The sequence below is a fragment of the Dermacentor albipictus genome, chromosome 5, assembly GCF_038994185.2.
Source record: "Dermacentor albipictus isolate Rhodes 1998 colony chromosome 5, USDA_Dalb.pri_finalv2, whole genome shotgun sequence".
NCBI classification, from domain to species: domain Eukaryota; kingdom Metazoa; phylum Arthropoda; class Arachnida; order Ixodida; family Ixodidae; genus Dermacentor; species Dermacentor albipictus.
Genome location: NC_091825.1, coordinates 53,617,206 through 53,644,807, shown reverse-complemented (window position 1 = coordinate 53,644,807; position 27,602 = coordinate 53,617,206). Strand labels below are relative to the sequence as shown.

General features: G+C 48.0%; 1 protein-coding gene across 3 annotated transcripts; it reads right to left on the bottom strand.

Annotated features, from left to right (window-relative positions):
• LOC135913228 (uncharacterized) lies at positions 1-26,896 on the bottom strand. 3 transcript variants are annotated; one of them, XM_065445833.1, is made up of 6 exons: positions 26,722-26,896; positions 21,725-21,899; positions 19,824-19,962; positions 18,367-18,728; positions 4,768-5,024; positions 1-582 (listed from the first exon to the last, which is right to left on the bottom strand). In XM_065445833.1, the coding sequence occupies exons 1-6, from the start codon at positions 26,868-26,870 to the stop codon at positions 306-308; spliced, it is 1,359 nt and encodes a 452-aa protein (XP_065301905.1). In that variant the 5' UTR covers positions 26,871-26,896; the 3' UTR covers positions 1-305. The 3 variants fall into 3 exon arrangements, with proteins under 3 accessions (XP_065301905.1, XP_065301906.1, XP_065301907.1); XM_065445834.1 differs by having other exon boundaries at positions 19,824-19,947; XM_065445835.1 differs by having other exon boundaries at positions 19,824-19,920.
• Between the last annotated feature and the right edge of the window lie 706 nt (positions 26,897-27,602).

Below are 27,602 nucleotides of genomic sequence, written 5' to 3'. Positions count from 1 at the left end.
TAAGACTGTGAATTGAGCCTCGCAACACATTATTATTTAATACGAATAATTTAAGGTAGTTTTAGGGAAAGAAATCCTTCACGCATCTCATTTAGCCATTCTGATTCTAGAAAATCGAATATTAAGAGCTTCGCCCGTATAGTGTAGCCGTGAACAAACCGTACTGTAACAATTTCAAACTTTCTGGCTTTGAAGGTTGTTTTCCGTTGTTTGGAAGTGTGAAATCTTAATTCCGTTTTTGACTTAAGAACGCCATCGTGAAGCAGTTAGTGTCTGAGGTAAAAACTCAGTTTGCGTTCGGGTCATCAATGGCTCGCAAGGAATCGTCCAACAGACGATACACGCTTGCTCGTCTGGCTCGACGTCGGCTGGACAGTTCTTCCGGGAGGCAGGCAGGGGGAGGGGCCGTCGATAGCCACAAGGCTCAGGTTCGCACGAGCGGCGAGAGACGGCGTCACAAGTTCGAATTCATCGCTTCCGTCCAATCCGCGAGGAACGTCTTCGTAGACGCTGCTCAGCCGAACTAGGGCCGCCATCTTGAGGAAGTAGGCGCACTGCTCAAGCCGGTGCCACGGAGAGCTTCTGCGTGTGAGGCCAGCACAAAAGAAAGCTAGGCGTGAAAATAACGTAAAATAACGTAATAGCGTGAAAAATTCTTTGCGGGGCATATGTACTACTCTTCTTTAACCAACCTCGCGGTAGGGCAGGACACAAGGTAAGAAGTAATACAGACGAGCACGGACCAGCAATTGATTTATTGAAAGCACATAATCCACCTTAAATAGTGTCCAGCCTGAGTCACGTCAAACTATCAATCTTAACAACGTAGGAAGGAAAACCTTTAGATAAAACCTTTAGAAAAAAATATGCAGATCACACGCACTGTGGGAATCGATGTAAGCGAAGCTTTGTCTGCTCTTTGCATTCATTGGCGTTATTTGGCGTTGATATATTGACAGCATACAACCGTAATGACGTGAAGTGAAATGTTACCTTGCCTGCCCCGCTTGTGTTTGTTTTCCTTGCTGCGCTCGACGCTTTATTGGAGCCTTCGTCTCCTTTGCGCTAAGGGCACTCTTCGACGCCGTTCTACGTTGTAGCATTGAAGCTCTCAAAATTGTCGCCTCTACTCTCTCGCTAACATTATCCCCACCTCCTCCCTCTACTGTTGTTGCTGTTGCGGGGGAGCACGGAGACAAGCGTGGCCTCTCCTTCACTTCACTGCACGCCTAGTTACGGCGTCTACATGGCACTGTGCACATGGGATGCGGTGTAAATGACACGAGCTTCTCGGGTCGTCTTTCCTTGGTGCCACACTCCTGGCATGTACTAATGCGATAGCGTTTAGAAAATTCGGTGCCACACAATATCCGGTTTTGACGCCGCGAGCGTCAGTTGGCGAACAAACATGCTGAACCACAACCACGCAAGCCTTCCGCGTGGCGCTTACCGTATCTTACATTCCTTACAGTTATTCCTCGGAATTTTGAGAATCACAGCTCATAAACAAATGTCATGAAACAAACGACCGACAGCGCATGCCTTTTATGTTTTTTGTGACATTTCCACGTCTCAACCACGTCCCGACGAGGCCGGTGCTAGTGGCGTGCTTCTCAACCACGTGCCAACGGGACCGGCGTTAGCGACGTGCAGCACCACAGCAGCAGCAGCAGGAGCGTCCAAGAAAGAGGCAAAGAAAGGTTCTCTTTAAAACCAGCCTACACCTGGAAGGCCACTTGAGTCAACGGTAGCACGTGGAGCATAAATACCCGTATTCCATATCACACAGATTAAATGACGGGTGGCTAATGCACCCCTCTCCATTTCCCCTGATGTGGAAGGCTTTTGTTACCTTAAGGCCGTTGAATCTGCTTTCCCTGGAAATAACCTCCGCGTCCTTGAAAACAAGCTTGCAAGCGCACTCTCTGCAGGGCGCTGTTTACAACAAGTAAGTCTTATCATCAGAGGAGGCTTGGAAAGCCAGAAATTCCTCAGAAATGAAGAAACAGTAGCGCCGCAACCTTGAAGTTTGCGCACCATCTCAGTGTAACGTCAAGGACTATGACACAGTCTACTCAGACCCGGTGCATTTTTTATAGGTAAATAGGAAGAACATTGTGTTTTAAAAGATCCTGAGGCTGGACTTAGCGAGTTTGGCAGAAATAATATTGAGCCACAAAGGTCCAGATACGAATAAACGCATTGAGATCTGTGACGTCACGATGACGTACGGTGCCGGCGTTTCAGTGCAATATCCAATTAACTCAATGTTGACCTTGATCATCTCTTTTAATAAATGGCCTATTTCTGCAAATTTAAATAAACTATACTTTGTAAAGGACCCTTTCATAAGTACAAACTTATATAGTTTCTAAATTTGCAGTCCGTTTATTAATTACTGCCTGCGTAAGGGTGAGTACATTACAGTCGGCTAGCTCTAATTGTTGGCGTGCGTATACTGCCAAAGTCATCTTTCAGGTCGGTCCACGCTTCTATGTCGCCTTCCACAGTGCTTCCTGAAAGCATTAGGCTCAGGCACAGCCTATGAAAGGTTAACCTTGAGTTAATGCGAGCCACACAAAACGAATGCACGGAACGAAATGCTCGTAATGCGACAACGGATGCCACGGCGCACGAATACGTCGCAGTTGATGAGGGCCTGGTGGTTAACTGGCAACCAACGAGCTATTCAAAGCAATCTAAGGTAGAAGGACGCGAACGTCAAGAAGGCAACAGTGATGAAAATCCTGTTATGGAACCAAGAATTCTGACAGGAAGGGAGGTGATAGTTGTATTCGACGATCTGCACCTCTACTTTGCGAGCTTCCTGCGTTTCACCTCGCAACATGCTCTGAGCATCGGTGCAATAAGCTAGTTGGCAGTCGCATATTCTGCTAGACAAAGTTTAACACAAAATATTGTTCACTTGTTTCACTAAGTTTCTCTTGAATTCATGGTAATAAAGGCTTTCGTTTGTGGAATGGGATTTGCCTGCCCTATTGTGAGCGGTACGGTGCGCGACACTTACAATCAAGTTACTTGCATAACAAGGAATATTGAGACGCATTTCAATGGATGTGAAATACAATACCGCCCGTGGCAGTTAAGGCTTTGGTGCGGGTTAAACGACTACGCATTGCCAAAATTTATGCTTAGTTCCCCACTACGGTATGCCTCATAGTCAGATGAGCGTTTTGCCATGTATTACCCCAGAATTTAATTTAATTTACTTATGCAATATAATGGTTTACGCATGCGCTCAGTCTCTCATGACAATGTTGACGTATTAGCACAGAAAATCTGAAATTGTTCTTGTAACAAGCAAAGATGGCGACACCCGAGTATAAAAACTAAAGTAGTCTATACCCTGTATTGACACCTTACCGCCAATGTAGCATTCTGTAAGCAGCCGCTTGCGTCGCGATGCCAGAACCTCCGTGTTGTTGCACTACACCGCCTCCTATTCGAGTGTACACTTTGAGCTGTGTTGCTTTCAATAGTGCTGTTTTCCGATACGAACCATTCTGTGATGATCTCAGCTGCTTGTACGTGCACGTATCACGTAGATTTTTTGCTGTTCAGGCACCACGGAGATTTGTCGTCACCTCTCCGAAGATCTTAAGAATGTTTTTTTGAAGCAACAGCGATAGAGATTATGCGCGGCACTTCCTGTTTAACAGTTAAATTCCGGCTTAAAGCATCTGCTCATTTCTTTTTCGAAGGACAGGGGGAAATCGTTGAGAGTTGCCCATGAGCAGAACTGTCAAAAGGCCTTTCTTTAGGTTTATTAGGCCATCTGCCTAATTTTTGTCTTGTAGAAATAGTTCCCCCTATAACATTCATTCTTGGATGAGAAGCATATTAGTACGACCTCGTATGTTCAATCTCTTTGAATTTACACACTATAAACGTTGTCAATCTGTTCTTCTTCCTTTTCTACAGAGTGTGCATAGCTCCACAGTGTTAGAAGCCTTTTAAGGTTAATGTCGCTTCACGTCCATGTGCCGCACGCTCTTACACTTCCAGTACTACAAAGACTGAACTCCACCAGCTTATGACGCAATCCCACCTTGGAGATCAGGTTTATCATGATGTTTGCCTTTTCGGAAGTCCATAGCTAAAGTTTTTTTTTTCTACCGGTAATACTCTCTGAGGCAGCACTCGACTCAACCTGCCAGTCCTTAGTCTAGCGGTCGGCGAATATCCGGAAAGTTTAAATAATGAACCGAATATTGATATGACAATATCGAATACTATCTTGTAGCCGAACACTTTATTCGTAAATACAAATATGTTTCGAATGCTTGAATAATTGTCAAATACATTGCAGTATAGGCAACTGTGCTCAATCCAATATATATTGGAGCAAACGTTCGATAAATGCTATCCCCGCAGCCATATAGCCAACATTAAACATCAGAATTAGGTAACACGCTACGTTTTCGAGCTAGCCAGACTTTACCGGCTAAACTTCGATCATTCACACTCTCCGAAAAACTCTGGGTAAGCCCACAAAGCACGTATTCATTCCTAATTATTCATTCCTGCTTGATTAATCAAGCACTCATAATATTCAATGTGATGACCGAAACTTGATAGCGTTATTCTAGGATGCAAACATTGTTCTGTATAATGCCGAAAATAGCTGCTCATTCTTCTAAGACTACTCGAAAGTATTTGACATGCGATTCGATTCGCTGCTGGCACAATTCGATTCGTATTGCACTCAGACTCAAAAATTACCATTTACAATCCTCTAACACTCGCCTCTTATTTGCGCCCTTATTCATTGCGGCGTCGAGGTTGGCAGACGCAGATACGCGACCGAAGACGTCACCCGGAGTCTGGGCGAGGCGTTTCATCCTGGCCAGAAGAGCTCGAGCATCGAACTGCGCGTCGTCGCGCGCCCACAGCACCAGACGCGGGGCGACGGCGAACTCGGGCGCCCACTCCAGTATCATGGCACGCATCGAAGACAGAGCGTATCCCTCGATCGACATGTCCTGGTGCTTGTCCGATTCGTGCTGGGCGCCAAAGCAAAGACGCAAGTGAGAAATGCAGAAGGCCAAAGAAATTTTTGGCTGCGTCAAAGCCGTAGGTAAGATGGTGTAAATAGACAGAAGCGCCCGGGTAAGTGGGGTTGGAGATTAATATGCAGAAAACATAGAGAATGATCAATAGCCTGGCAAGGGAACAAGAGTTCAGGATCGCCGTAAGCCTCTAGAGTCAGCGAAGGAATACGTTTACCTAGGTCAACTAATCATAGGGGACCCTGAGCATGAGAAGGAAATTTACAGAATAAAAATGGGTTAGAGCGCACACGGCAGACATTATCACATCATGACTGGAAGCTTACCATTATCACTAAAAATAAAGTTGTACAATCAGTGCATTATACCGGTGTTAACATACGGGGCAGAAACTTGGAGACTTACAAAGAAACTCGAAAGCAAGTTAAAGGTACTGACAACCAATTTTCATGGTACCCATTTTTTTAGTGCATTGGGAAGCTTACCGGCTACAGTGTTTAATCATGAAGTGCCAACGCGGAAAACGCCGTGAAACATTTTTATCAGAATTTTGCCATCTGCAGTGACGTTGTAGTCGTTCACTAGAAGCATGCTGAAAACGGCGATAGGTGAGCGCTGTAGTGATTATACCCGTCATTAGTGGGAGGCAGACGACAAGTGTGGCCATGCTGTAACAAAGTATAATGTTGTTTACGAAGTCGATGTTCCTGTGGTTAATGTTTTCCGAATTGTTAAATGATTTCTGCGATAATAGCTACGTGTTCTCGTGGTTCACTGTCCAACTGCTTTGGCATTTAACCCGTCAAAACGAAACCAATACGATCGAAAACGAAAGGATGCCTTTAGACATGATACAGGGTTTAGCGTGTTGCCGTAGCCAGGCGTGTGTTTTTTATTTCCGAAGCATTGAACAATGTGCAAGTGTCTAAGGTTATAGCAACTGCAATTTAAAAAAAATAATGATGTACTCAATAACAGTCGGCTTACAGTAATATCATGGAATGCATCCAAAGTATTAAGATTTCACCGCCATGTATCGCAACTTAATGGTTTTTCAGGCTTTTTTGCCACTTCAAAATTATAATTCCTACTTAAATCGCGAACAGCGTGCTGGACTACATAACTATAAATCATGGTCATTTCGTTTCCATCAACGTGTCACAACACATTCTGGCCAGTTGTCAGTCTCATTAAGGACCGCACAAAGAGCTATAAAACGAAGAATGTTAGGCATAACCTGAAGAGACAGCAAGAGAGCGGTGTGGTTCAGAGAGCAAACAGGGATAGCCGATATTCTAATTGCCATTAAGAGGAAGAAATGGAGCTGGGCAGGTCATGTAAGGTGTAGGTTAGACAACCGATGGATCATTAGGGTTACAGAATGAGTGCTAAGAGAACGGAAACGCAGTCGTGGACCGCAGATGACTAGGTGGGGAGATGAAATTAAGAAATTTGCCGCCTCAAGTTTGAATCGGTTGGTAATTGGAGATCACAGAGAGAGGCCTTCGTCCTGCAGTGGACTTAAAATAAGCTGCTGATGATGTTGTTGTTGTTGATTATTATTATTATTATTATTATTATTAGTAGTAGTAGTAGTAGTAGTAGTAGTAGTAGTAGTAGTAGTAGTAGTAGTAGTAGTAGTAGTAGTAGTAGTAGTAGTAGTAGTATACGACTTTTATTCAGCCAAAAATTACAGGCCGAGCATATCGACCGCCTGGGTGGCCAGTCGACGCTGTTCTTCTTCACCTTCAGCGCCAAGCCAGTCGAGCCAGGTGGTGATGGAAAGCGAAGGGGGAGGATAAGAACTTGATTGCTGAGCAGCCGGACAGTAGAATAGGCAATGGGATAGGTCTGCATAAGTAGAGGGGCAGTTGGGACAGGAGGGGTCGGAGCGATAGCGATAGAGAAAGAGGCGGGAAGGGGTTACCAGTGCATTCATTTGGATGTGTCGCAGAAGGCGAGCCTCCGGCACAGTGAGTGATGGATGAGGGGGAGGGTAGAGGGGCTTGTCGAGACGGAGCTGGAGGTAAACTTCCTTGATAGTGCGGCGCAGGGAGAGTCCCCCAGTGTCCTGCGAGAGCCCCGACCAGGGGATCAACGGTGCCCGGTTAAAAACATCACGGGCGAGCTGATGGGCCAGCTCATTGCCGTCAATCCCCGAATGCCCAGGGACCCAGCGGAGGAAACGGTGGAAGGTTGCAGTGCGGAGACCGCTCGTTCGACCTCTTGTTGGAGTGAATGGGGTAGGGTGCGGTTCTGTATGTGGCGAATGGTGGCTTGGGAGTCAGTGTATATCGTGTACTCTGGGAGCGAGGGCAGGGAGGGAAATGATTGTAGCGCATGTACAATGGCAAGGACCTCGAGAGTGAGTGCATCCGGAGGGTGTAGGTACGGCCCACTCGTGTGAGTTTCAGGTGCTGGGAGGTGGGGATGGTAGATAGCGTAGCCGCAGGAACCTCGAGGGGCTATGAAAGAGGCATCCGTGTAGGCTACTCCCTGGGTAGTAAAGAGGGGGGAATGATGCTGCGCGGCCGCGTGACGACGGCCGGCATGCAGGACCGGGGACACATTGGACAGGAGGGGGAGAATGCGAAGATTGGGCGCCGGGGTGGATTTTGGAGAGGTAAAGGAGGAAACTGGAATGGGAGAGATACCCGCCTGGGCCAGTAACCACTGTCCCTGACGGGTAAGGGAAAGCCGGGCAAGCTGGGAGTCACGGTGAAGAGAGAGAAGAGAACGAAGAGGATGGAAGAGGCCCGTGGCAAAGAGCTTAGCAGTGGAGGTGGTGATAGGGAGGTTGAGAGCTGCCTTGTAGAGGCCCACAAGGGCGGTCTCGAGGGTGTTAAGCTGAGTGTGGGGGAAGGAAACGTAAGGCACAAAATACAGGAACTTGTTGAGGGCGAGCACATGGGCAACTCGGTACGCATGAGCCTCGTGGAGGCCCGAGCGCCGAGTGACCACGCGCCGCAGGAGGTGAGTTACCGAGTGACAAGTCCTGACAGCGTGGTGTAGGGCTTGCACATTCTTCGCTGCATGCAACGGGAAGCCAAGAACTTTGCAGTGGGGGAAAATAGGAATGGGAGAGCCGGAAAGGTGGAGGGAGATTAGGGCGTTATGGGAGCGCTGATATGAGGAGTAGTTAAGAAGGATAAGCTCGGATTTCTCCGGAGCAGGTGACAAGCCAGCAGTGGAGAGAAAGGAGTTGATGAGATCGAGGCCACGTTGCAGGGTGTCCTGTTCGTGACCGGGAGAACAAGACGAACACCAGAGGGTGATGTCGTCGGCATAAAAGATGTGGTGGAGGCCAGGAATCTGGGCTAGTTGGGAGGCGAGAGGGGTCATAGCAAGATTAAAAAGGATAGGAGAGAGAACAGCACCTTGAGGAGTGCCACGGGTGAGCGGGTGGGGATCGGACAGATGTGTGTCCACTCGGAAACGAGCCAGACGGTTAGAGAGGAAGGAGCAAAGATAAGAGTACATGCGGTGTCCGCAGTCCAGGGAGGAGAGTTGAGACAGGATATGGTCGTGGCACACACCGTCGAAGGCCTTGCGGACATCAACAGTCACAAGAGCGTGGATCTGGCTGGGATCGGGTGAGAGAAAGGTGTGCTGTAGGATCAGGAACACGTCCTGTGCACAGACGCGCCGTCGAAAGCCGATAAGAGAGTGGGCGAAGAACTCTTTCGCCTCAATAAAATCAGAGAGGCGAGTCAAAGCCATTCGCTCAAGGGTCTTGCCAACACATGACGTCAAGGAGATAGGGCGAAGGTTAGAAAGGGAGGGAGGTTTGCCCGGCTTCGGAATCATAGAAATAAGGGAGGATGTCCAAGCGCTCGGCAAGGAGCCGCTGTCCCAGGCATTGTTGAAAGTCTGAAGGAGGAATTCCTTGGAGTGGTCGGGGAGGTTGCGGAGTGTAGTGTATGTGATGGTATCCTCACCGGGAGCCGAGCGAGAAGCATTAGCAGCCAGGGCAGCTTCGAGCTCCCGGAGAGTGAAAGGGCGGTCGAGGTCTGGGTTAGGATCGCCAGAGTAGGCTGGGTAGGAAGGTGTGAGAGGGGGTGGGAGATACAAAGAAGTGAGCTTGTCAAAGACATCGGAGGGAGTCCCCTGAGTGAGGGCTTTTGCTAGAGTGGGAGCAAGGGCAGGCTTCGTACCTAAGAAAGATTTAAAAAGGGACCACGTGGATCGCGAGTGTAATGCAGAATCGAGGCCGTCACAAAGCGCACTCCAACGAGAATGTTTGAGAGACGTGCCATGGGCGACTATCTCGGCCCGCAGAGCAGCAATCCGAGAGGAAAGTTGGGTATTTTGGGGTTGGGAGCGCAAGGAACGTTGGAGACGTTTCAGCCGACGCCATAAACGGATAAAGTGAGGATCCGGGTCTGGGATAGGGTGACGTGAGCGAACGCGACGGCTACTGGTCGAAAGCGCTGCGGAGATGCGCGACGTCCAGTCGTCGTAAGATTCAAAGGAGGCGGAAAGGAGATTAGTGCGAAATGCGTGCCAGTCAGTGTGAGTGGTTGAGTGCGATCGAGGGATGTGGGAAAGAGAAGCGCTAATATGAATGAGGAAATGGTCGCTGAGGACCGTTTCAGCTGTGACCTGCCAGTGAAAGGAGACGGAGCCCCGAGAGAAAGAGAGGTCGGGTGTCGTGGAGCGCTGTGAGACAGCGCCCGCTTGAGTAGGGGAGCCAGGGGTATTAAGAAGGGTGAGGTGGCGTTCCTGGGCAAGACAGTGGAGAAAGCGGCCGGGCTTGAGGGTCTGAGGGTAGCCGCAGAGCGTGTGAGGGGCGTTAAAATCGCCCCCAAGGAGGAGATGGGTGGTGGCGGGAACAGAATGAAGGAACTTGCCCAAGGCAGTGAACAAAGAGGATGTGGCAGGAGGATTATAGAAAGACATAAAGGCGAGTGAGATACGCGATGAAGGTTGGTAATACACCACACCAACTAAATATTTACGGAGGCTGGAGGGGATATCAAGTGGCTTGACGAGGACGTCGCTGCGTACATAAATGGACGCAAGTGGTGTGCCCGTCGTGGCATGGTAGGCGCGGTAACCTGGGACTGTGCGGGCCGTCCGCGTCTCCTGGAGAAGGAGAAAATGGGGCAGGGAGGGGCGGGTGAGGAGATGCTGGTGGAGGGGGGTCTTATTATGGCGAAGGTTTCGACAGTTCCACTGCACAATCTCGAGGTCCTCTCCGCGCGCCATGTTTACGATAGATTAGAGGTAGACGAGTTTGCGGGGGCACGTTCCTTCTATTTGGCCGGGGCAGTGACTCCTGGAGGGAGCCCAGCATAGAAACGAATGATTCCAATTGCTTGGATTGGGTTTGGAGGGTGGTGAGGATCTGGACAATCGAAGTTTCGAGCTGAAGCAAGCGAGTGTGGTGTGCGGTGGTGGTGGTTTCTACCAGGTCAGCCAATGGGGCGACCTGGGCGTTAGGGGACAGGGTGATGAACGTGGGAAGGTGCTCATTTAGCTTGGTAAGCTGGGATGTAAGAGAGGAGGTGGTCGTCTTTAGGGTTTGTGTCAATGCGTGGATTTGCTGTTGTAAATCTTGGGAGATGCGCTGTTGTTCGCGCTGGTGACGCTCAAGCGTTGTGAGCCGGAGATCGAAGGAGCGGTTCTCGTCAATCAGGGATGGCGAGGGTAGAGTAGTGGAAGAAAGGGATGCTTGCACCGAGGGCCCTTTCACTGTAGCGGCGTAGGAGCCTGGAGGTGATGGAGCCTGAGTTGAAGGAGATGCATGATTAGCGAAAGAGGCGGAAGAAGGGGTGGGCTGCGTGGCCCTGCGCAAAGCTGTGCGACGGAGAAACGCGGCTTTGGCACACTCGCGTTGTTTAGCGAGGAGGAAGGGGCAGGTGGGGTCGAGAGAGGGATGTGTGTTTACTTGGCAATGAATGCACCATGGTTGGGCACACGCGTGAGCGGTAGGATCTGCGGGTAGGGGAGCAGCACAGCGGCGATACTTGGCCGGAACGTTGTGCTGAGGGCATTGGTGAGCACGGTGTCCCAGAGCAAGACAACGGGTGCATGTGGGGGGCTTAGGCTTATGAGGGCGGCATCGGAAAGCGACGCGTTTAAAATAAACGAAGTGGGGTATGACAGTGCCAGCGAAGGTTATGAGCACTGATTCTGTGTTGCCCATTATACGAGCAGCGAGAATATCAGTCATGTATCATTCAAGGTCATGCATTAGCTGAGCAGGAGTAAAGTGACCACCGACGTTATGAATGACGCCGAGGCAGGAAATGGGAGGATTGGGGGCATATGTTTTGACGGTGATTGGCTTACCGTGGAGCTGAAGATGCGTGAGAGAAAGTAGGAGTTGGGCGGTGAGAGGGGAGTGTGTTTTCAGAAATACAAGGCTCTGAGCTGGCTTGGCCTGAAGGGTGATCTCTGCGCTGGTTTTGGAGGAGAGATGTGTGGCGGAGATGATGGCGGCAAGCAAGTCGTAAAGAGGCAGCTTGGGAGTGAGGGTACCGGGCGGAAGTTGGATCCCAACTGAGATGAGCTCGGTGCGAGGGCGGGCAGCGGAGGCAGGTTTACGGCTGGTACTGACGGTGCTCCAGTCGCTTTCTAATGATGGCGTATTATGGTCGTTGTCTGGGGACGACGTGAAATCCATCTCCGCCGACGAGTCGTCAGCCGGATACACGGTGGTCAAGGAGGTAGGGGCGACAGAAACACATCTCGAAACATTGGGAATGACATCGGCGGGCATAGAGTTTGCACTGTCCAGCACGGCAGAAGTGGTGGATCCGGTGGGAGCGGCTGCAACAAGCGCGTTCAGCTGCGATTCTGATGTCTGATTGCAGCTCTTAACAACAGGCGTCAATGTGGCCGTAATAGACGCGGCGGCATCCGAGGCGGCGACGGTGAACGCTGCTGGCTGCGACATGTTTAGTGGTCCGAGACTCTTGGCGTCGCTGACAGCGTGGAGCTTGGTCGTAGGAGACATAGAGGCGACGAACGCCGACTGCGACGCGGCGGTCGAGTCAGAGCTCTCAGCGTTGCTCACAGCGTTGAACGTGGCCGGAATATGCACGGTGGTGTGCGCGGAGTGCAGGAATGCAGCCGGTTGAGGCAGGGCTGCCGGCTTAGAATTATTCACGTCGCTGGTAACATTCAGCGTTGACAGAGTAGGCACAGTGGCACCGGCGGCGGTAGAAGAGGAGGCCGGCGGGGCATTGGTGGCTGTCGGCTGCCGGGTCTTCGTGAGACGCTGCATTTCAGAGGTGCAGGCGCGGCGGGTTAGGGTTAGCGCGGCGCCGCGCCGCTTTGTAGATTTGAAGGGGCCTGGAGGGCCAGCCTGGCGTCGGACCGGCAGTCGTATGGTGTCCACTTGCGGCGGAAATCTTTGTGAAAAGATGAATAGTAGACCCAGGGGCGGGCAAGGCCCTGGACCGGGCCAAGGACAGGTGTAAACGGAGCATGATATGCAGCCAGATAACCAGAGTGGCGCCACCTATCTTCTCCATTATTATTATTATATGTAATTCTAACTCATTCATACATTTGTATGCATCAGAAGAGGCTCGCCAGTGCAGACGGTTTTGATACCGGCACTGAAAAAGAAGTTGGAAGACCATTCGACCTCTATTTGACACCAATAAAAGACAAAGATTTCATGAACGAGTTGGGGGTAAGAATAGGGTTTACCTTGTCTTTAAATTCTGGATTTCTCATGCCGAAACCACGATGTGATTATGAGGCACGCCGTAGTCTGATTAGTTTGGACTACTTGGGGTTCTTTAAAGGGCCCCTCACCAGGCCCCATAGCAAATTTTGGTTATACGCTGGAAGTTATTACGTGTCTTCTAGAAAACCTTCTGACGGAAAAATTTTTCAAATCGGCTCACTAATAGCCCAGATATAAATACTTCAGTGCCGCAAACCCATAATTTCAGCAGGCGGGTTCCACTGCCAAGCGAGACACGCTCTCCACTCGCCCCCTCTAGTCTTCGCAAGCGAAATTCCGTCCCTGTGTTCTCCCATACCAGAGCTCGAGGATCGCGTGACGCATACGTCACAGGCACCGCCTTCATTTCTTTTTTCTCCTTGCTTTTTTTTCCTGAGCTACGCGTTTCCGCTGACCGTGCCACGCGCGAGCTGTTGTCTCGATCGCGCAGCACAAGATTTTGCGCCCTATGCACAAAGAAACATGATTAGCGATATAATTCAGTGCTACACGAATACTGAGGCAGAACAAGCGGATCGCAGAGCGTGACTGCGCTGGAACACGGAAGAAAGTGGCATAGTTTCGGTACCTGCGCACGTGACCGAACGACCGTGGGAACAAGCAGACGAAGCGGAAGTACATCTGTAAGTATTATTTCTGTAAACTTCAATGCGTCAATTTAAGGTAGAGATCACACAAATAACAGACGCTACCTTGAATAATTCTCGCAGTGACGTGTCACCATGGGCGACGTCACACTGCGGACACGATTACGTAGGCGCAGGGGCACGATTACGTCACCGTCCGGCTTGGACCGCGGCGGCCGCGAGTGAAGTGGGAAACGGCGTTCGGATTGAAATTCCAGATCTTTCCGTGGCGCGTAGTGACCTAATACTTTGTAGACACGATCGTTATCGTGTAATGTATGCTCTGCGCTTGTCAGCTCAAAATGGCCAGACCTGGTGAGGGGCCCTTTAAGATATGCTGTCTAAATTTGTATATGTGGACGAGCTGCGTGACATGTCCTTAAGAGTCAACAACCACCGTAATCAATAAAACTCGGTGCCATGTTTTCATGATTCGGCCTCCATTGGGAATTACGCACTGGTAATGGCCGGCAGTTTTATAGCCAAGAGTTTACCCAGTTCGCCACACCCTATAACCTCATGCACACGACCTCAAGCCTAGCATATCCGCACTCAAAGAGACTGAGTAGGGTGTGCAAGTTGGGAAAATAATGCTCGAAAGCATCGGTAGCAGCAATATATTTTTGTCCAGCTTTGACAAGTTCTTGAGCAATTCCCTTGGTCTCCTGGCGTGTTGCTGCAAGGAAGACGCCAGCGCACCCTACTCGGCTTTAAGCGGTATCCATTGACTTGAGTGAAGAAGCGCAACCAAACCAACCGAGGTCACCCACCACTGCCACCTCTCAACCATGACGCTGCAGTGCGAGCGAAAGGATAATAGTGGTCCCAAACAGCCAGGGCTGTGGGACCCGCAGGCCCGTGATTTCTGTATTCTCAAACAACTAGAACTCTACTCATACAACTAGAGCCTTGGCACATAGCCACTCTACCCGAACCCCTATAACTCAAATTCTCTTAAAAACACCCCTAGACGCGGATATCATGGAACATGAGATGAAAGGGGCGCTGAAAAGTATTTAATACTACACCGTTCCTGAGATGAACAACATAGAGTACCCCTTACTTCGAAATCTACACGACCAGTCAATTAACCAACAACATTGTACAATGAACGCTAGTGGTCAGGCACGTTTCTCCAGTGGTGGAGGCGGCGCGCCGGCATGACTGTTATCCCCAAGCCAGGTAAACCTCTCTCCCTATGCAGCCTAAGGCCAATCTTGTGCTTAGAGAGAGCAGTGGAGCATATAATACTACAGCCGCTCCAACACTTTCTAGAGCTAGGCCTGAGGCTTCTTACCGCACAAACTTTACGGCCAATAAGCCAATACGTCTACCCAGGACATTCTCCCACAGCTAAAAAGGGGATGTTGTCGGCGGTCCTAGTTTGTATCAAAACCGACCTGCTCTAGTACTGAATCACAATGAACCCGTCGAGTACGTCTCTCACGACCTTATTTTCTCGTCACATTGTTGTTGGCGCACCTGTGAATCCATGAAGTTTTTCCGGAAAGACCAAACGGCTACGCTAGATGTAGGCACCTGCGATCCGACAGAGTCCATGTCCTAGGACGCGGCATCCCGCGAGGCTCTGTGCTACCCTAGACCTTTTCTTTTTTTTAACATCGCCATGGCCCGGGTCCCGCACTTGCTGACGCGAACCCTTGACCTGATCCACGCGTAATGCAGATTATGTGAGCCTCAGAGAAACAGGAGGCTCATGAAACAACATTCAGCATGGGCTTCAGGAAGCCCTCAACATGGTGCAAACTGTGTGCGACAGTGTCACTTCATGTGTGTTGCAGAAATATCTCAACTTCGCATCGTCCGCTTCACCCAGTGTGAGGCACACCCTTCATTGCTGATTGCTGCGCATTTGGAGGGGTTCCTCACACGAATATTTCAAAGCCTTACAATCAATTCTAGGACTACAGATACAAGCGGACTTGCAAATTCACACGCTTGTTACATTTCAAACTGCAAACCAACCAATATAAGCACATGATCCAGCCAATCACCAACCGCTGGCCTGGATTAAAAGAGCAAGATGGATTACACGTAGTCAGCGCTTGCATCATAAGCCCCATCACGCACCACATTTCGTAACACATTTTTCCTACAAATCCCGGAATAACAGATTAACATATTACTACACACTGCTTACTGGCAATGTGCAATGGCAATGTGCTTAATGAACTAATAGGAGTCCATCGCAGTAATCAACTTCAGCGACTCCACAAATGTGGTCCAGGGTGCAGACGATTGAAACACCCGGCTTTCCGAAACCAGGCAATACCAACTTAGCGAGCACTCGAACCACTGAAACACTCCATCTGTGCCCGAATCATCATAGCCTCCTTCCTGCAATGCGGAACAAGAACACCACTCTGAGTGCGGACAAGCCGGGGTCAGAGCCCTTACCAGGGAGACAAAGGAAGCCCAGGAGAATGCCGTCCACCGCACCAATATCACGCAGTACTCAAACGGACGAGGCATGTGCGAAGTTGTGGCCGATGGCGGTCACGAACTCCTCGTATTCGCAACCATTTCCACCGTTCAGACCCTTGTAGCTGGGGAGCGCATCGTAGCACTCGTCGTCATTCATGTCACCCAGAGCCTTTCCCCACGCCGACGCAAGTAAAATCATTACATACCCACAGGACACAAGCCTCGCGTTTTTACGGGGCATCATATTGCATCACATGTATCGAATCCTAAGAACATTTACGCCCTCCCAACGCACGTTTGCTTGATCGGCCCGACTCGGCACGCGTCCCCTTTTTTTCTTTCCTTCTCTCCGTATTTTTGTTTATCACGTTACAATTTCAATAAATACGAGAGGAATGGTCGTTCGCTGAAGGCTAGAAGGGACCCTCGCATCCGTATGAACACTGGCTGAAGCGGGAGAACATGGGAACGCAATTGGTGTATCAACAACAAAAGTAAAAAAAGATATATGTGATACAAAGCAAAATGCAAATGTGGGTAAATAATTCTGCGGAACATTTTCTACGTCAGCATAATAATTCTGGATATTTCTACAACCCACAGGAAATAATGCTGGCTTACTCACTTAGTTTTATTTTTAGTGGGTCAATCCATCTTTTTAGAAATTATTCAATACACAAGGAAGGGTATTGATGAGCATTTCCATAACATATAGTACGTACCACAGTGAGGAACCTTCCATTTTTCAGTGTGTTCTTTTTTTGTGTTGCAACATGCACGTGATCATTAGGGCAAATGTTTATCGTCTCAACAAAAATAAAACATAGCCACATGAAACAAATGAAATATTCACGCAATAGGTCTGCCTTGATACGTCACTTATTATAATTGTTGATATTCATTCTAAGCACACAAGTCGATTGTACGTCATTGTATGTTTGTACGTTGTATTGTATGTATTGTCTTTCTTCTCAGAATATTCTTTGGTATTCCTAGAAGCCTCGACAAAATTATTGCGGTCATTGTTGCTCCAACGAAAAAAGAGACATTGATCTAAGGGAAAAGGAAAGAGGGCGTTATAAATCATTAATTTCACCGACAGTAAAATGAGGTACTGGTTCCAGTTCAGAACACCAGTTATACGTACGACTAAGTTTTGTTAAAATAGTATTCACGTTATGGGGCAAATTTTATGGGCAAATTTATGGGCAAATTTTAGCTCGGTTGTTCCTATCTAAATACATGAGAAAGCAGAAATCGTTTTTCTCAGCAACCAAAGCACCTATTCCATCAGGTTTCTTGCATTTAAAACCAAAAGTTAAAACTAGTGAGTGTTGGCTGCAAATCTTCGATTTATGATGTCAATATTTTAATGAAAATGAGTGAAAATTGCAATTTTTCAGAAAAGGATGTCATCAAGTTTATAGCTCTGCAACTCAATTAAATATATATCACAATTCTGAAATTGCACCTAATAGTACATTTAAAGTAGACAAAACTTATGCAACATGCGTATATCTCAACTAAACCACTAATTTGTGAGTAGAACTTTTGTAAAACTTTTGTAAACAGTGTAACAGATTGACGTATTGACTGACATATACAAACTGTCTGCTTTGGATGCGATAACGGATTCAGTTTACAGACTTGCGATATCTGTTCCTGCTGCAGAGCTACGAATCTTGCAACGTCGTGCTCGTATATTTTCCAAACATACCAAGTTTTGAAAATTTCTTTAAGAAAATTCGGGCTTTAATTTGAAGTTTCGCTTCCAACTGTCACTACAATTTAGCTTCCTCTCTCGAAAGCAACAAATTTCATTAAAGTGGGCCAAGTAGGTATAACAGAAAAGCTTTTCAGTATCTTACGTGTATTTAAATAGGCGGCATTGGAGTTGGACCCAAGCTAAAGCTTCCTCGTAAGAGGAAAAAATGAAGCTGGGCAGGCCACGCAACGGCGTAGTGCGGGTAACCAGTGGAACATCAGAGTTACACAATGGGTGCCTAGGGAAGGAAAGCGCAGTCGAGGATGGCAAACAGTTAGGTGAGGTGACGAAATTAGAAAATATGCACGCACAACTTGGAACCTGCTAGCGCAAGACAAGGGTATCTGCATATCTCTGGCAGAGGCCTTCGTCCTGCTGTTGGCGTAAAATAGAGGCTGACGATGATGACGCGTTTTAAAGACCTTACAATTTCAATCCTGGAAACCTTCAAGCAAATGTCACCCCGGGAAAAATACCTGTTTGCCCTTCAAACGAAAAATGACGACCTTAGTTGATGCAGTGTTTAACACAACTGTTATTAGTAGTCCAGGCTTCTAGTCTCTCCAAGGTACCATTTGCTCCCCGAAAAGTCACTGCGCTCGCTCAGCTGCTCGACAACTCATTCTCCAGGCGCCGAAGAAACAGCTGCCTAACACATACGAAGCGAAATGTTATCTGTATCCCTCATGTATGGAGAGACTCATTAGGTTTATGCACATGCTTTCTCTGAAGTTTTAAAAATCGAGCTAAGCTCAACGCCGGATACAAGTGCACGCATCTGGCCCGCCGTTCGCCTACCAGCAGCGCCTTCCTGAGAGACCAGCTACTGTTGACTCCGGGCTTTGGCTCCACCACGAAGAATATGAGCCGGAACGATCCGGGCGGGTGGAGGGACGGCGCCGCCAAGCGCATGCGGATGAAGTCCCGCCGGCCGGCGTTCTGAGGGCGCGTGGAGACCAGCGCGACGAAGGGGCCCTCGAACGGTTGCAGGGGCCACTGGCGGCACTCTCGCGGGAACGAGAGTATTCTGGGCAGGCGGGACATCGCGGCGAGCACGTCCTTGGCGTCGGTTGAACCTGGCGGTCCTCGCCGAACTAGCGCCGCGTCTCGCGAGGCGCCGTGGCAGGGGTCGATACAGAGAACTAGCTCACCCGTCACGGCTAGTGGCCACAAAGAGAGAGAGAGAGACAGAACGCTGCGTCATTTAATCAAATGTACCGTACCCACAGCGCAGGCCCACGTAAATTCCAGTGGGTGGGGAATTTTTACAAATGTGCTTCCCATCTGCGGTACGGGATTAAAATGTTACAGTTACTTGGTGGAACTTATGAGAAAGGAGATTAAGGGTGGTATGCGGGGTGTCCCGACTATAATGCACCAAAATATAAAAATATGCAAATGTCACCTAGCTGGACAGAACCAAGTTAGTGATGTTTGCCGTCGCTCGGAGATACTCAGATTATTTTGTTGCATTCCGCCGAATTAAATAATCTTAATTGATTCGTCAACTTCTCTAACATTATAATTAGATCAAACATGTCAAAGAGAAAATTGCATAGCAACATGAAAAACTTGAAACATGAATTTCGCGGGCTTCTTTCACGCTCGGAAAAACACGTTTATGCAGCGCAAATTGAGCAACGGAAAACTTTTTGGAAAATTTTTCATCTTGCTCTAGTTTTGTCATTGTGTGTGTGTGTGTGTGTGTGTGAGTGTGTGTGTGTGCGTGCGTGTGTGTGTGTGTGTGTGTGTGCGTGCGTGCGTGCGCGCGTGTGTGTGTGTGTGTGTGTGTGTGTGTGTGTGTGTGTGTGTGTGTGTGTGTGTGTGTGTGTGTGTGTGTGTGTGTGTGTGTGTGTGTTTGATAAAGAACCTCTCTAACGTGATACGACCGATATCGCCGACGATTCGGTACGTAAGCAAGCCACAGTAACTCCTTCCGTCACAAATTATCATGCACTGTCCATAACTGTCGTAACGAAGGTGGTAGGGTGATTGCTGATCCCTTTTCTAGCAAGTAATCTCAATTACGGAGTCAATAAATGCAGATGTATTGTACAGTCAGGTGTGTTGCGTCTTTTCGTAATAAGAAAAGCCGAAACCCGAAGCCCAGCATGCGAGGTTTTCTGCTTGCAGGCACTCGATAGAATAGGGAAAAACGAGTCCCGTATTCGTATTTGTACGGCGTAACTAAAGGAGCTAAATGTCTTCGTAAAGTCGGTGGCTATTATGGTCGCGAACACTGATGGCAGTATCACCTGTCACAGTAGAATTCTTGGCTTGTTGTGCACCTTGTGCACTGAGTAAGTACACGATGACGGACACGGACAGCACCAACAGTGACAGGGAGGAGAACTGGATGAAGGCCCGATTGATCTTGTACTGCGAAAGAAAAGACTGAATAAACAGTTCTCTAATTGAAAAGGTATTTCGCCATGTCAACAAATAATAGGTAAGGCTGGGCTACGTCAGAGACTCAGAAAGCTCGAAAGAACATCCCAGTTAGGGCGTTTCGCGGTTATACTTCTACGACCAGCTCCACTCATAGCTTAAAAGACGATAAATTTACTTTATTTTAGTTAGAACCAATTTCTTAGATATAGAATGCATATAGATATGTTCTGTTTGCAAACATGCGTCACCTCTTTAAGCACAAGGTTGCCCGCATATAGAAACTGCAACGTCTAGGTCAAAGATTCATATTTTGCTAGTTTAAAATTTATTTATTCCCTTTAGGCCACATGTTGAAATTGTGAAATTCAAGCCCGGCAGTAGTGAAATCACCTTTTCGTTAGCAAAAATCCTAGACCTAGCACAATTTTAGAGCTATCCATGGATAAAATGACGTATAAGACACATCGGTATTCTTCTTAATTGTCCCACCAGCTGCAGGACTATATATTCTAGGAGAAATCTGTGGAGTGCAATCAATTTCTCTACATGACTTTCATTGATTATGAAAAGGCATTTAATTCAGTAGAGATAACAGCAGTCATAGACACATTGTATAATCAAGCAGTGCAAGGGGATACAGGAGTATCTTGGGAAATTTCTACGAAGATTCCACAGCTGGGTTGCTTCTCCACAATAAAATTTAAACATTACCTATCAAGAAAGTGGTCAGTAAACGATAACAAAATATTTCCAATGCTGTTAACTGTGTGCTTAGAATAATTATTTAAGCTATTACATTTCGAAGGGTTAAGAGTAAGTATAAACGGTGAATATCTCAACAGCCTTCGGTGTGCAGATAACCTCGTTCTATTCAGCAACAGTGGGGGTAAATTGCAACAAATGAATTAGGACCTTAACCTATAAAGTGTAGGAGGAAGGTTGAATACTAATGTACACAAGACAAATGTCTGACAAATAGCCTGGCTAGGACACAAGAATTCATGACCGCCCGTCAGAGTTTAGAGCCCGTGCAGAAGTACATTATCAAGGTCGATTACTGAAAGGGAAGCCTGAGAAAGGAATTTGTAGAAGAATAAAAAAAGGGTTCCAGCGCATACGACAGGTATTTGTGTTCCCGATTTAACGTGTTCACGATTATACCGCTGCCGAGAATTTACACCAGCAGGGAAGTAGAATCGCAGTGTACTAGAATAGACTGGAATAATATATCTGTGTTCGTCTGGTTGGACTATGCCCCCCCCCCCCCTCCCCAGGTATCACCACCAATCCGGCCTTTCACATTTACGCTTCTGGCAACCCGGTAACCCGCAAAAGAATACTGAAATAGCGGACGCGTCAAAGCTTTCTAACGTCTGCTCGTGATTCCATCTCATGGCAACAAGGTTTAAGAACGGACGACGTGGTTAACCATAATGAACGTCACTGCACAGTGCAGAAACTTACAATGGGAGAACAAACGGGGACATGCACGCACACGCACTTATTTCGAGATTAAAGTTTACCGTCAGCTTCACAGATACATGCGCAAACTTAAATTGTTTTGCTATTGCAAGGTTCCCGTCACTGCATCCATGGTTGCCCACGCGTGTTTGATGTTGATGCGTCCACAAATTCGTATATGGCTGTCTCTGCAACTGAAACTCAGCATTCAGTTGCAATTCAGCACTTGTGTCAGTGAGCGTTATTCGTTCCTTGTGTGGTTCTGCGATGCAGTTGCCTTTGCTTCGTGGTCTGGTTTGTTCACCTGATCTTGCTCCATGGGGATGCAGTCATCACATGACCACTTTCGACTCGACCCTCCACCAGGAAGAGATGTTCGCTTGGTGCGATGCGCTCGCCGATTCCTGTGCGGCCGGCAGCCTTTCGGAAGCCTGGCCATGGCCCTTAGGGAAGGCTTGGCCATCGAGTGTTTCGTTTTCCTACAAGTAAGATAGCACCACCACCAATTCAACCAACCTCACCAGCTAAAAAAATTTTAGAAGCAACGCTCGTTTTGGAATAAACGTTGACGAAGCTTTCTCAAAAAGTTTCGATTAAATGATATGCATTGAGACGCAAGATGGGTGCCATTGTATTTCCAAGTACGCGCAAGGACTACTTACTTCCTTAGCCTATTGCAGAAGTATTCTTTCATCACGCTTGGCGGTAACGCGCGAGTAAATAAATGATGAATAGTCGCCATGGTTGAATGCGGTTAAACCAAAGTTTGTCGAGCGATAGCACGGTTTTGCTTGCTTTGGGAAATGACACAGGCGCTGCTCGGCGCCGGCAGCAACTACCGCATTTACAATTGCACCACAAGACGAAACACACACGCGCTGCTTGGTGCGGGGGCAGCAGCGAGGGAATTGGCCTTCATGCTTCGTCTCACTCCGACACGAACTAAGCGTCGAAAGCACAGCGCGTACGAATCTACCAGCACTCGGTGCACTTTGTCCACATCGCAGATCGCTTTCGAGATCAGGGCGCCCGCGGGGCGTAAGCAGCAGGCGCTGGTAGTGGCAGGCTAAATGCCAGTTTGAACTTGACTGAGCTTGAAGGTGAGATTTACGGAAACAGGTGTTTTGTGGGGAGTGTACCTGGCGTAATAGAGCTATCGCTCCAATAAATGCGCAGCGTTTTTTGGCATAGCGAATACATGCCTGAACGGCACTTCACGGAGACCCTCTCACTCCCCTTCCACGGCGAGTGAGTAGTGTGATAAGCTTTCGCGACTCTTCATTTGGCCTCAGCAGTAAAGTTCGAACATTACCTCGGTGGTCTTCTTGATATTGATCCTCGATATCAAGGAAAATGACCTAGTCTATTGTCACATCAAGGCCACTCGATCAAAACGACAGGCGCCTCGCCGTTGTCACTCTTGCCTTATCGTAGCTTCAGGTACTCTTCGCTGTCTCCATTCATGGCACCTCAGGCCTTGGAACTAGTCACACACACATTGACGTACACAAACGCACGAATGTGCTAATACGCTTCATTTCAATAGGTATATTAGTGCGACGCGATGTAAAAGCAAGCGTCCCACGTTCTACGTCTCTCAGTACTATTGCCAAACTCTCAACGACCCAAAGGCTCAAGGCAAGAATTTTAACCTTTCCAGCTCTTCTGGAACCTCAAGACAAAATCGCCCAAGTCTTTAAATGGGCACTGACAAACACCTATGTTTCTCAACTTGTGCATCAACGCGGGTGGGGGGGGGACGCATTTTCAAAGCAGATGGGGTTTGTGTTCCGCCAATGCCTCCATTGCTCCGCAGGAGTCGCGTCGCGAGCTGCGTTCGAAGAGGTTTTTTTTTTTAATTCTGGGTAGTGGAAATGATATCCGGAAGGCGAAGCAAGATAGCCGCCGTCCTGTGAGGGGCACGATAAAACACTAGCTGATAGTGAAGAAGAGCAAGTGCTTTCCGCACCCACCCCATGAGTTTGACATAGCGCATATTGCCGTACAGGTACTGGTCAACGTGTATCATTCTGTTACTGGTTTTTAGAATGAAGCTGGAGCTTCTTGGAAAACCCTTTTGGAGACAACGTCATCAACGTTAAGGCGAAGGTAGTACTATCATCGGGAACAACCACCTTCCATTTTCTAATTGACCAAGCATTGAACAGATCCGGATCACTTGATCTGGAAGCAGATAACACCCCACACGGCTCTATTTCAGAGGTGGGCGTGGAGGCAAGCATTGGCTTCACCTCTTCTGGTAAGAAGGTACGGGAGCTTCCACTTCAGGAAAATTTTATAAAAGGAAGCTTTCTTGCAGAATTTGAGGCACTTTTTCGTACGCATCTGGCCTGTAACGCGGAACGCCTTAACGGGAGGATGGCGTCATCTAAGAACTGTGCAGCGAAAAAGTATTTTACGAATTTACCATTTCAACCACAGGGTTTCATACAATAATTACTAGGTGGCACCGTGGCGCTAGCGTTTACGGGACCACTACTACTAAATAAAATGTATCCACTAGATACGCTGGCAACTGCGCAGGGAGCGACGAAAAGCCCACCATGTATCCCACCACATGGGAATGCCAACTTATAACAGCAGTCCTCAACATAATAAATCCAAGTGCGGATAAATGGGAGGCATTGCTGGCTAGTGACCGCTGCGAGGACCAAATTGGTCTCGTGGATCGAGCACGCAGGGCAGCTGAGGCCGTTGGAGCCCTTGACAAAGGATCCCACTCCTGCTAAACCCAGTCAAGAGCGTTCAAGAAAACCCTGGCTGCATTCCAATACTCGCCGTAGATGGCTAAGTAGACGGCTAAGTGGACAGTGGCTATCTTAGGTATCGTTCGAATTCTCAAGGAGACGTCAAAGTAGACAGCTTCGCGAAGACAGCATCAACGTCGAAAACGATGCAGGCTAGTTTCCTGTCCAAACAAGATGGCGGTTGAGCCGGATGCTTCGAAAGCCGACAGGAAGCTTGCCTGTGCACAAAAAACATATACATGCTATCCGACACACATAACGTAAACTATCTCGTGTTTTTCATAGGTTCGCTGGCGCAAAGACTTAAAATACAGAAATAATGTTTGCTTTTCCCAACTTTTTTTTTGTCGCCGCAAGGTGGTGTCACGCGGCAGAAGCATCTTAGAAGCCTTAGGAAACGCACCTATAAAGCAAGATATAAGAAGGAACAAGAAGCATGTGCTTGCTGCGGTAAAGCTAGGGAAACTATGGAGCATGTTTTATTAGAATGTGAAGACGTCTACCCAGTGGTCGATTTAGGCACCACTGGCCTCCTTGAAGTCCTTGGGTTCAGCGGGAGCAGTGGAAAAGTAAACATGTCCGCAATAGGCATTAGTAGGAGGCGATTGGAGGATTCGTGGACGAAAAGTATGGAAACGACAAAAGAAAACGGAGACGTACAAAAGCACAGTTAGCAATAGGGGATCAGAAAACTTGTGTGTGGGAGTTCATAGTGTTTATTTATTTATTGTTTAACTTAGGTCGGACATTAGGCAGTTCAATAGCAAGAGCTTGGTGGCGCAACCCACCGCCCGTTCTAAAGGGGATCGACGCTCATAACATCCATCCATTCATCCATCCATCTTCCATACGTTTTAGAGACGGCTCAAAACGCGTTCCATTACGTGACCTTGAAGCTCTCTCACCTGTCTCCTTAGCTGTCTACGTAGATTGCCTCCGAAGCTGGTCACAATTGTAACACATCCCCTAACGGACTACAGCAAAAGACCCTGTAGAGACCAATAAATGTTTTTTATGATGATGATCATGATGATGATAGGAGCAGGAAACATGGAGTTTCAGCCAGCATGAGCATGATGGATCATTTAGTTCCCTACAATAATGGCTGCAGGGAACTCTGGCGCTAGTGTAGTTCCGATCGGGCGGTTCAGCCAGCGTGGGAATTATGGGAAGAACATGACTTTGCCTATGCTTCGTCCTGCCGCCTTCAAACGGCTTCGTGGCTTCGTGTTTCTTTGTATTTTATACAAAGAAACACGTAATAAATAATTACACAGACTTCATTAAAATGGTCCGACGGCATGGTTTGAATACGGAGCCAGAAGCCCGATATTGAAACCATTACGCCACCGACGCAGGCATTGAGAAACTACGTAAAACGCCCTTATGAAATTATCGCGGGCAAGCCAGTGTCTTGAGACCCTTGGCGCGTTTCGATTTCGCCACCTGGACAAGCTGAATCGTTGTAATTAGTAGCAATTGTGCATGTTCGCAACGTCTGTGCAGTTCGAAGAGAAGGCTCTTAAATTTACGACATTGAAGGCATAGAAAACGTAAACGTCTGAATCACCAAACACCAAGAACAGTCCAATTCTTGTACTACCCTTGATTCACATGGTGGCTGAACGATTGCAGCGCCACAGTTCCCTCTAGGGATTATTGTAGGAAACTCTATGCCATGGCTAGGACATGAATTTGCCTCAGCTTTGTTCTTTCAGTTTCAAACGACTTTGCAACTTCGCGAACTCGTCATTTTCGGCAAAGCACGGCACTATAAATAACGAAATAAATGTGAATAACGTTATCGACTGCAGGATTCGAACACAAGACCTCTAGACCAAAGCCTGATGGTGACACCATTACGCCACGGACGAATGCGTCGACAAGCGGCATAGAACACCCGTTCTCACAGGCAAGCCAGCGCGTTGAGACGCTTGCCGCGTTTCGATCGCTGTTGGACAAGAAGAAACGGACGCATGGGAAACACCACGAGTGCATCACGGCGCTATGGAACAACTGAAAATTTATACAAATTATACGCATAGGATGTACTGCATGTAAATATGCATATGTATTACCCAGCCTTCCTATAGTTCACTGCAATATAAAATTATTTTATCGTATAACGTGCTGCTATTACTAATATTTGTATTACTTCGAAATGCACTCTTCATATAGACACTCATATGTTTATGAGCCAATCACACCAAGAATGCATCGCTCTGCGCGGTTGTCAACTGGACTTAAGTATGTTCTTTTTTCTCTCTCTCTCTCTTTAAATCTCCTTGGCTGTGTCGCACAAACATGTCCCCGCGTGCAGTCAGAGCACTATCCGAGAAGCTTGACTGCAACGCTGAACCTTGCGGTTGGTTTCTGTGCATCGCCTTTTGGGGCGTCACTGCCGCGAGCAGTGCTAGACAGTTGTCACCCGGTGCTACCGAAACAAACTGCCTAACGTTTCACACAACTGCCTTCGAGTGCGCAGAACAAGTACACGCACTCGTGATGTCAAGGTACTTAGCGCGTTTCTCACTTGAAAGATGCGTCCGAAGGGTTTGTGCAGCCTTGCTTGCTTGCTTGCTTATGCAGCCCCCAGTCTTGCCAGTCACTTCTTTCTTCTTCGTCTTCGCTCATGCTCGCGCCGTATAGAGAAACGAATTTGACAGGAGCGGACACTGCCATACAGGCCAGCGGCCGAATGGCAGTGTCCGGTTGAGTGTAACTCAACCCCACTTCCGGCTTCTGTTTCGGCCGCACGCAGTTTGAACGCTAGCTATAGCATGTGTTGCGCCAGCTGCGCCGAACGGTGATCTGCTGCTTGCTTCTATTGCTCAACCGTGTGCTGTCTTGGTGCAGATTTTTTTTGTTGCTAGTTAGTATAATAATTACATACGATTGCAAGAGCTATTCACAAGCCTTAAACCAAGCTATTTCTTGTGAAACGCGCAATTCCATAAAAACGCAAGAAGCCTTGTGAAGGGAAACGTTTATATTGATCTACATAAAATTGCTCGTTCCGCGCTTTTTGTGCATTCTCACATTGTTATGGCCCCACGAAACACACCAGCAGTTCCCGTACAAGACTCCACCGAACCTGCATCAGCTGAGAAAACGTAAATTACAACCATGTGTCATTCTGGCATTTAAACCTTATAGGAAAACCGCGTGACGGGGCGAAACTCGTGAAAGTGGTGAACGGGCGAGATTCCGAGTAAACCCGATTTGCTTTTACAAACAAGGCGCAAGAAACACTCAAGAATTCCGAATAATGCCAGCCAGAGAAACTAATGACGAAGAGATATGTTAATGATTTCTAAGCAGTCACCCATTCCCAGGCCATCATTCCTGCTCCTCGAACGCGCAAATACGCGCACGACCGCGCGTTTCTTTCAGCTCAGCCAATGCTGTAGGAGG

Bases quoted from the DNA above. Each gene is read 5' to 3' on its own strand.
- LOC135913228 (XM_065445833.1), bottom strand. From the start codon at position 26,870: ATGGCAGTGTCCGCTCCTGTCAAATTCGTTTCTCTATACGGCGCGAGC. The intron at 5,025-18,366 runs GTAGGCGAACGG...TTTGGCGCCCAG, and splicing joins CTCTCAGGAAGGCGCTGCTG to CACGAATCGGACAAGCACCA. The intron at 583-4,767 runs GCGAGTGTTAGA...CCTCACACGCAG, and splicing joins AATAAGGGCGCAAATAAGAG to AAGCTCTCCGTGGCACCGGC.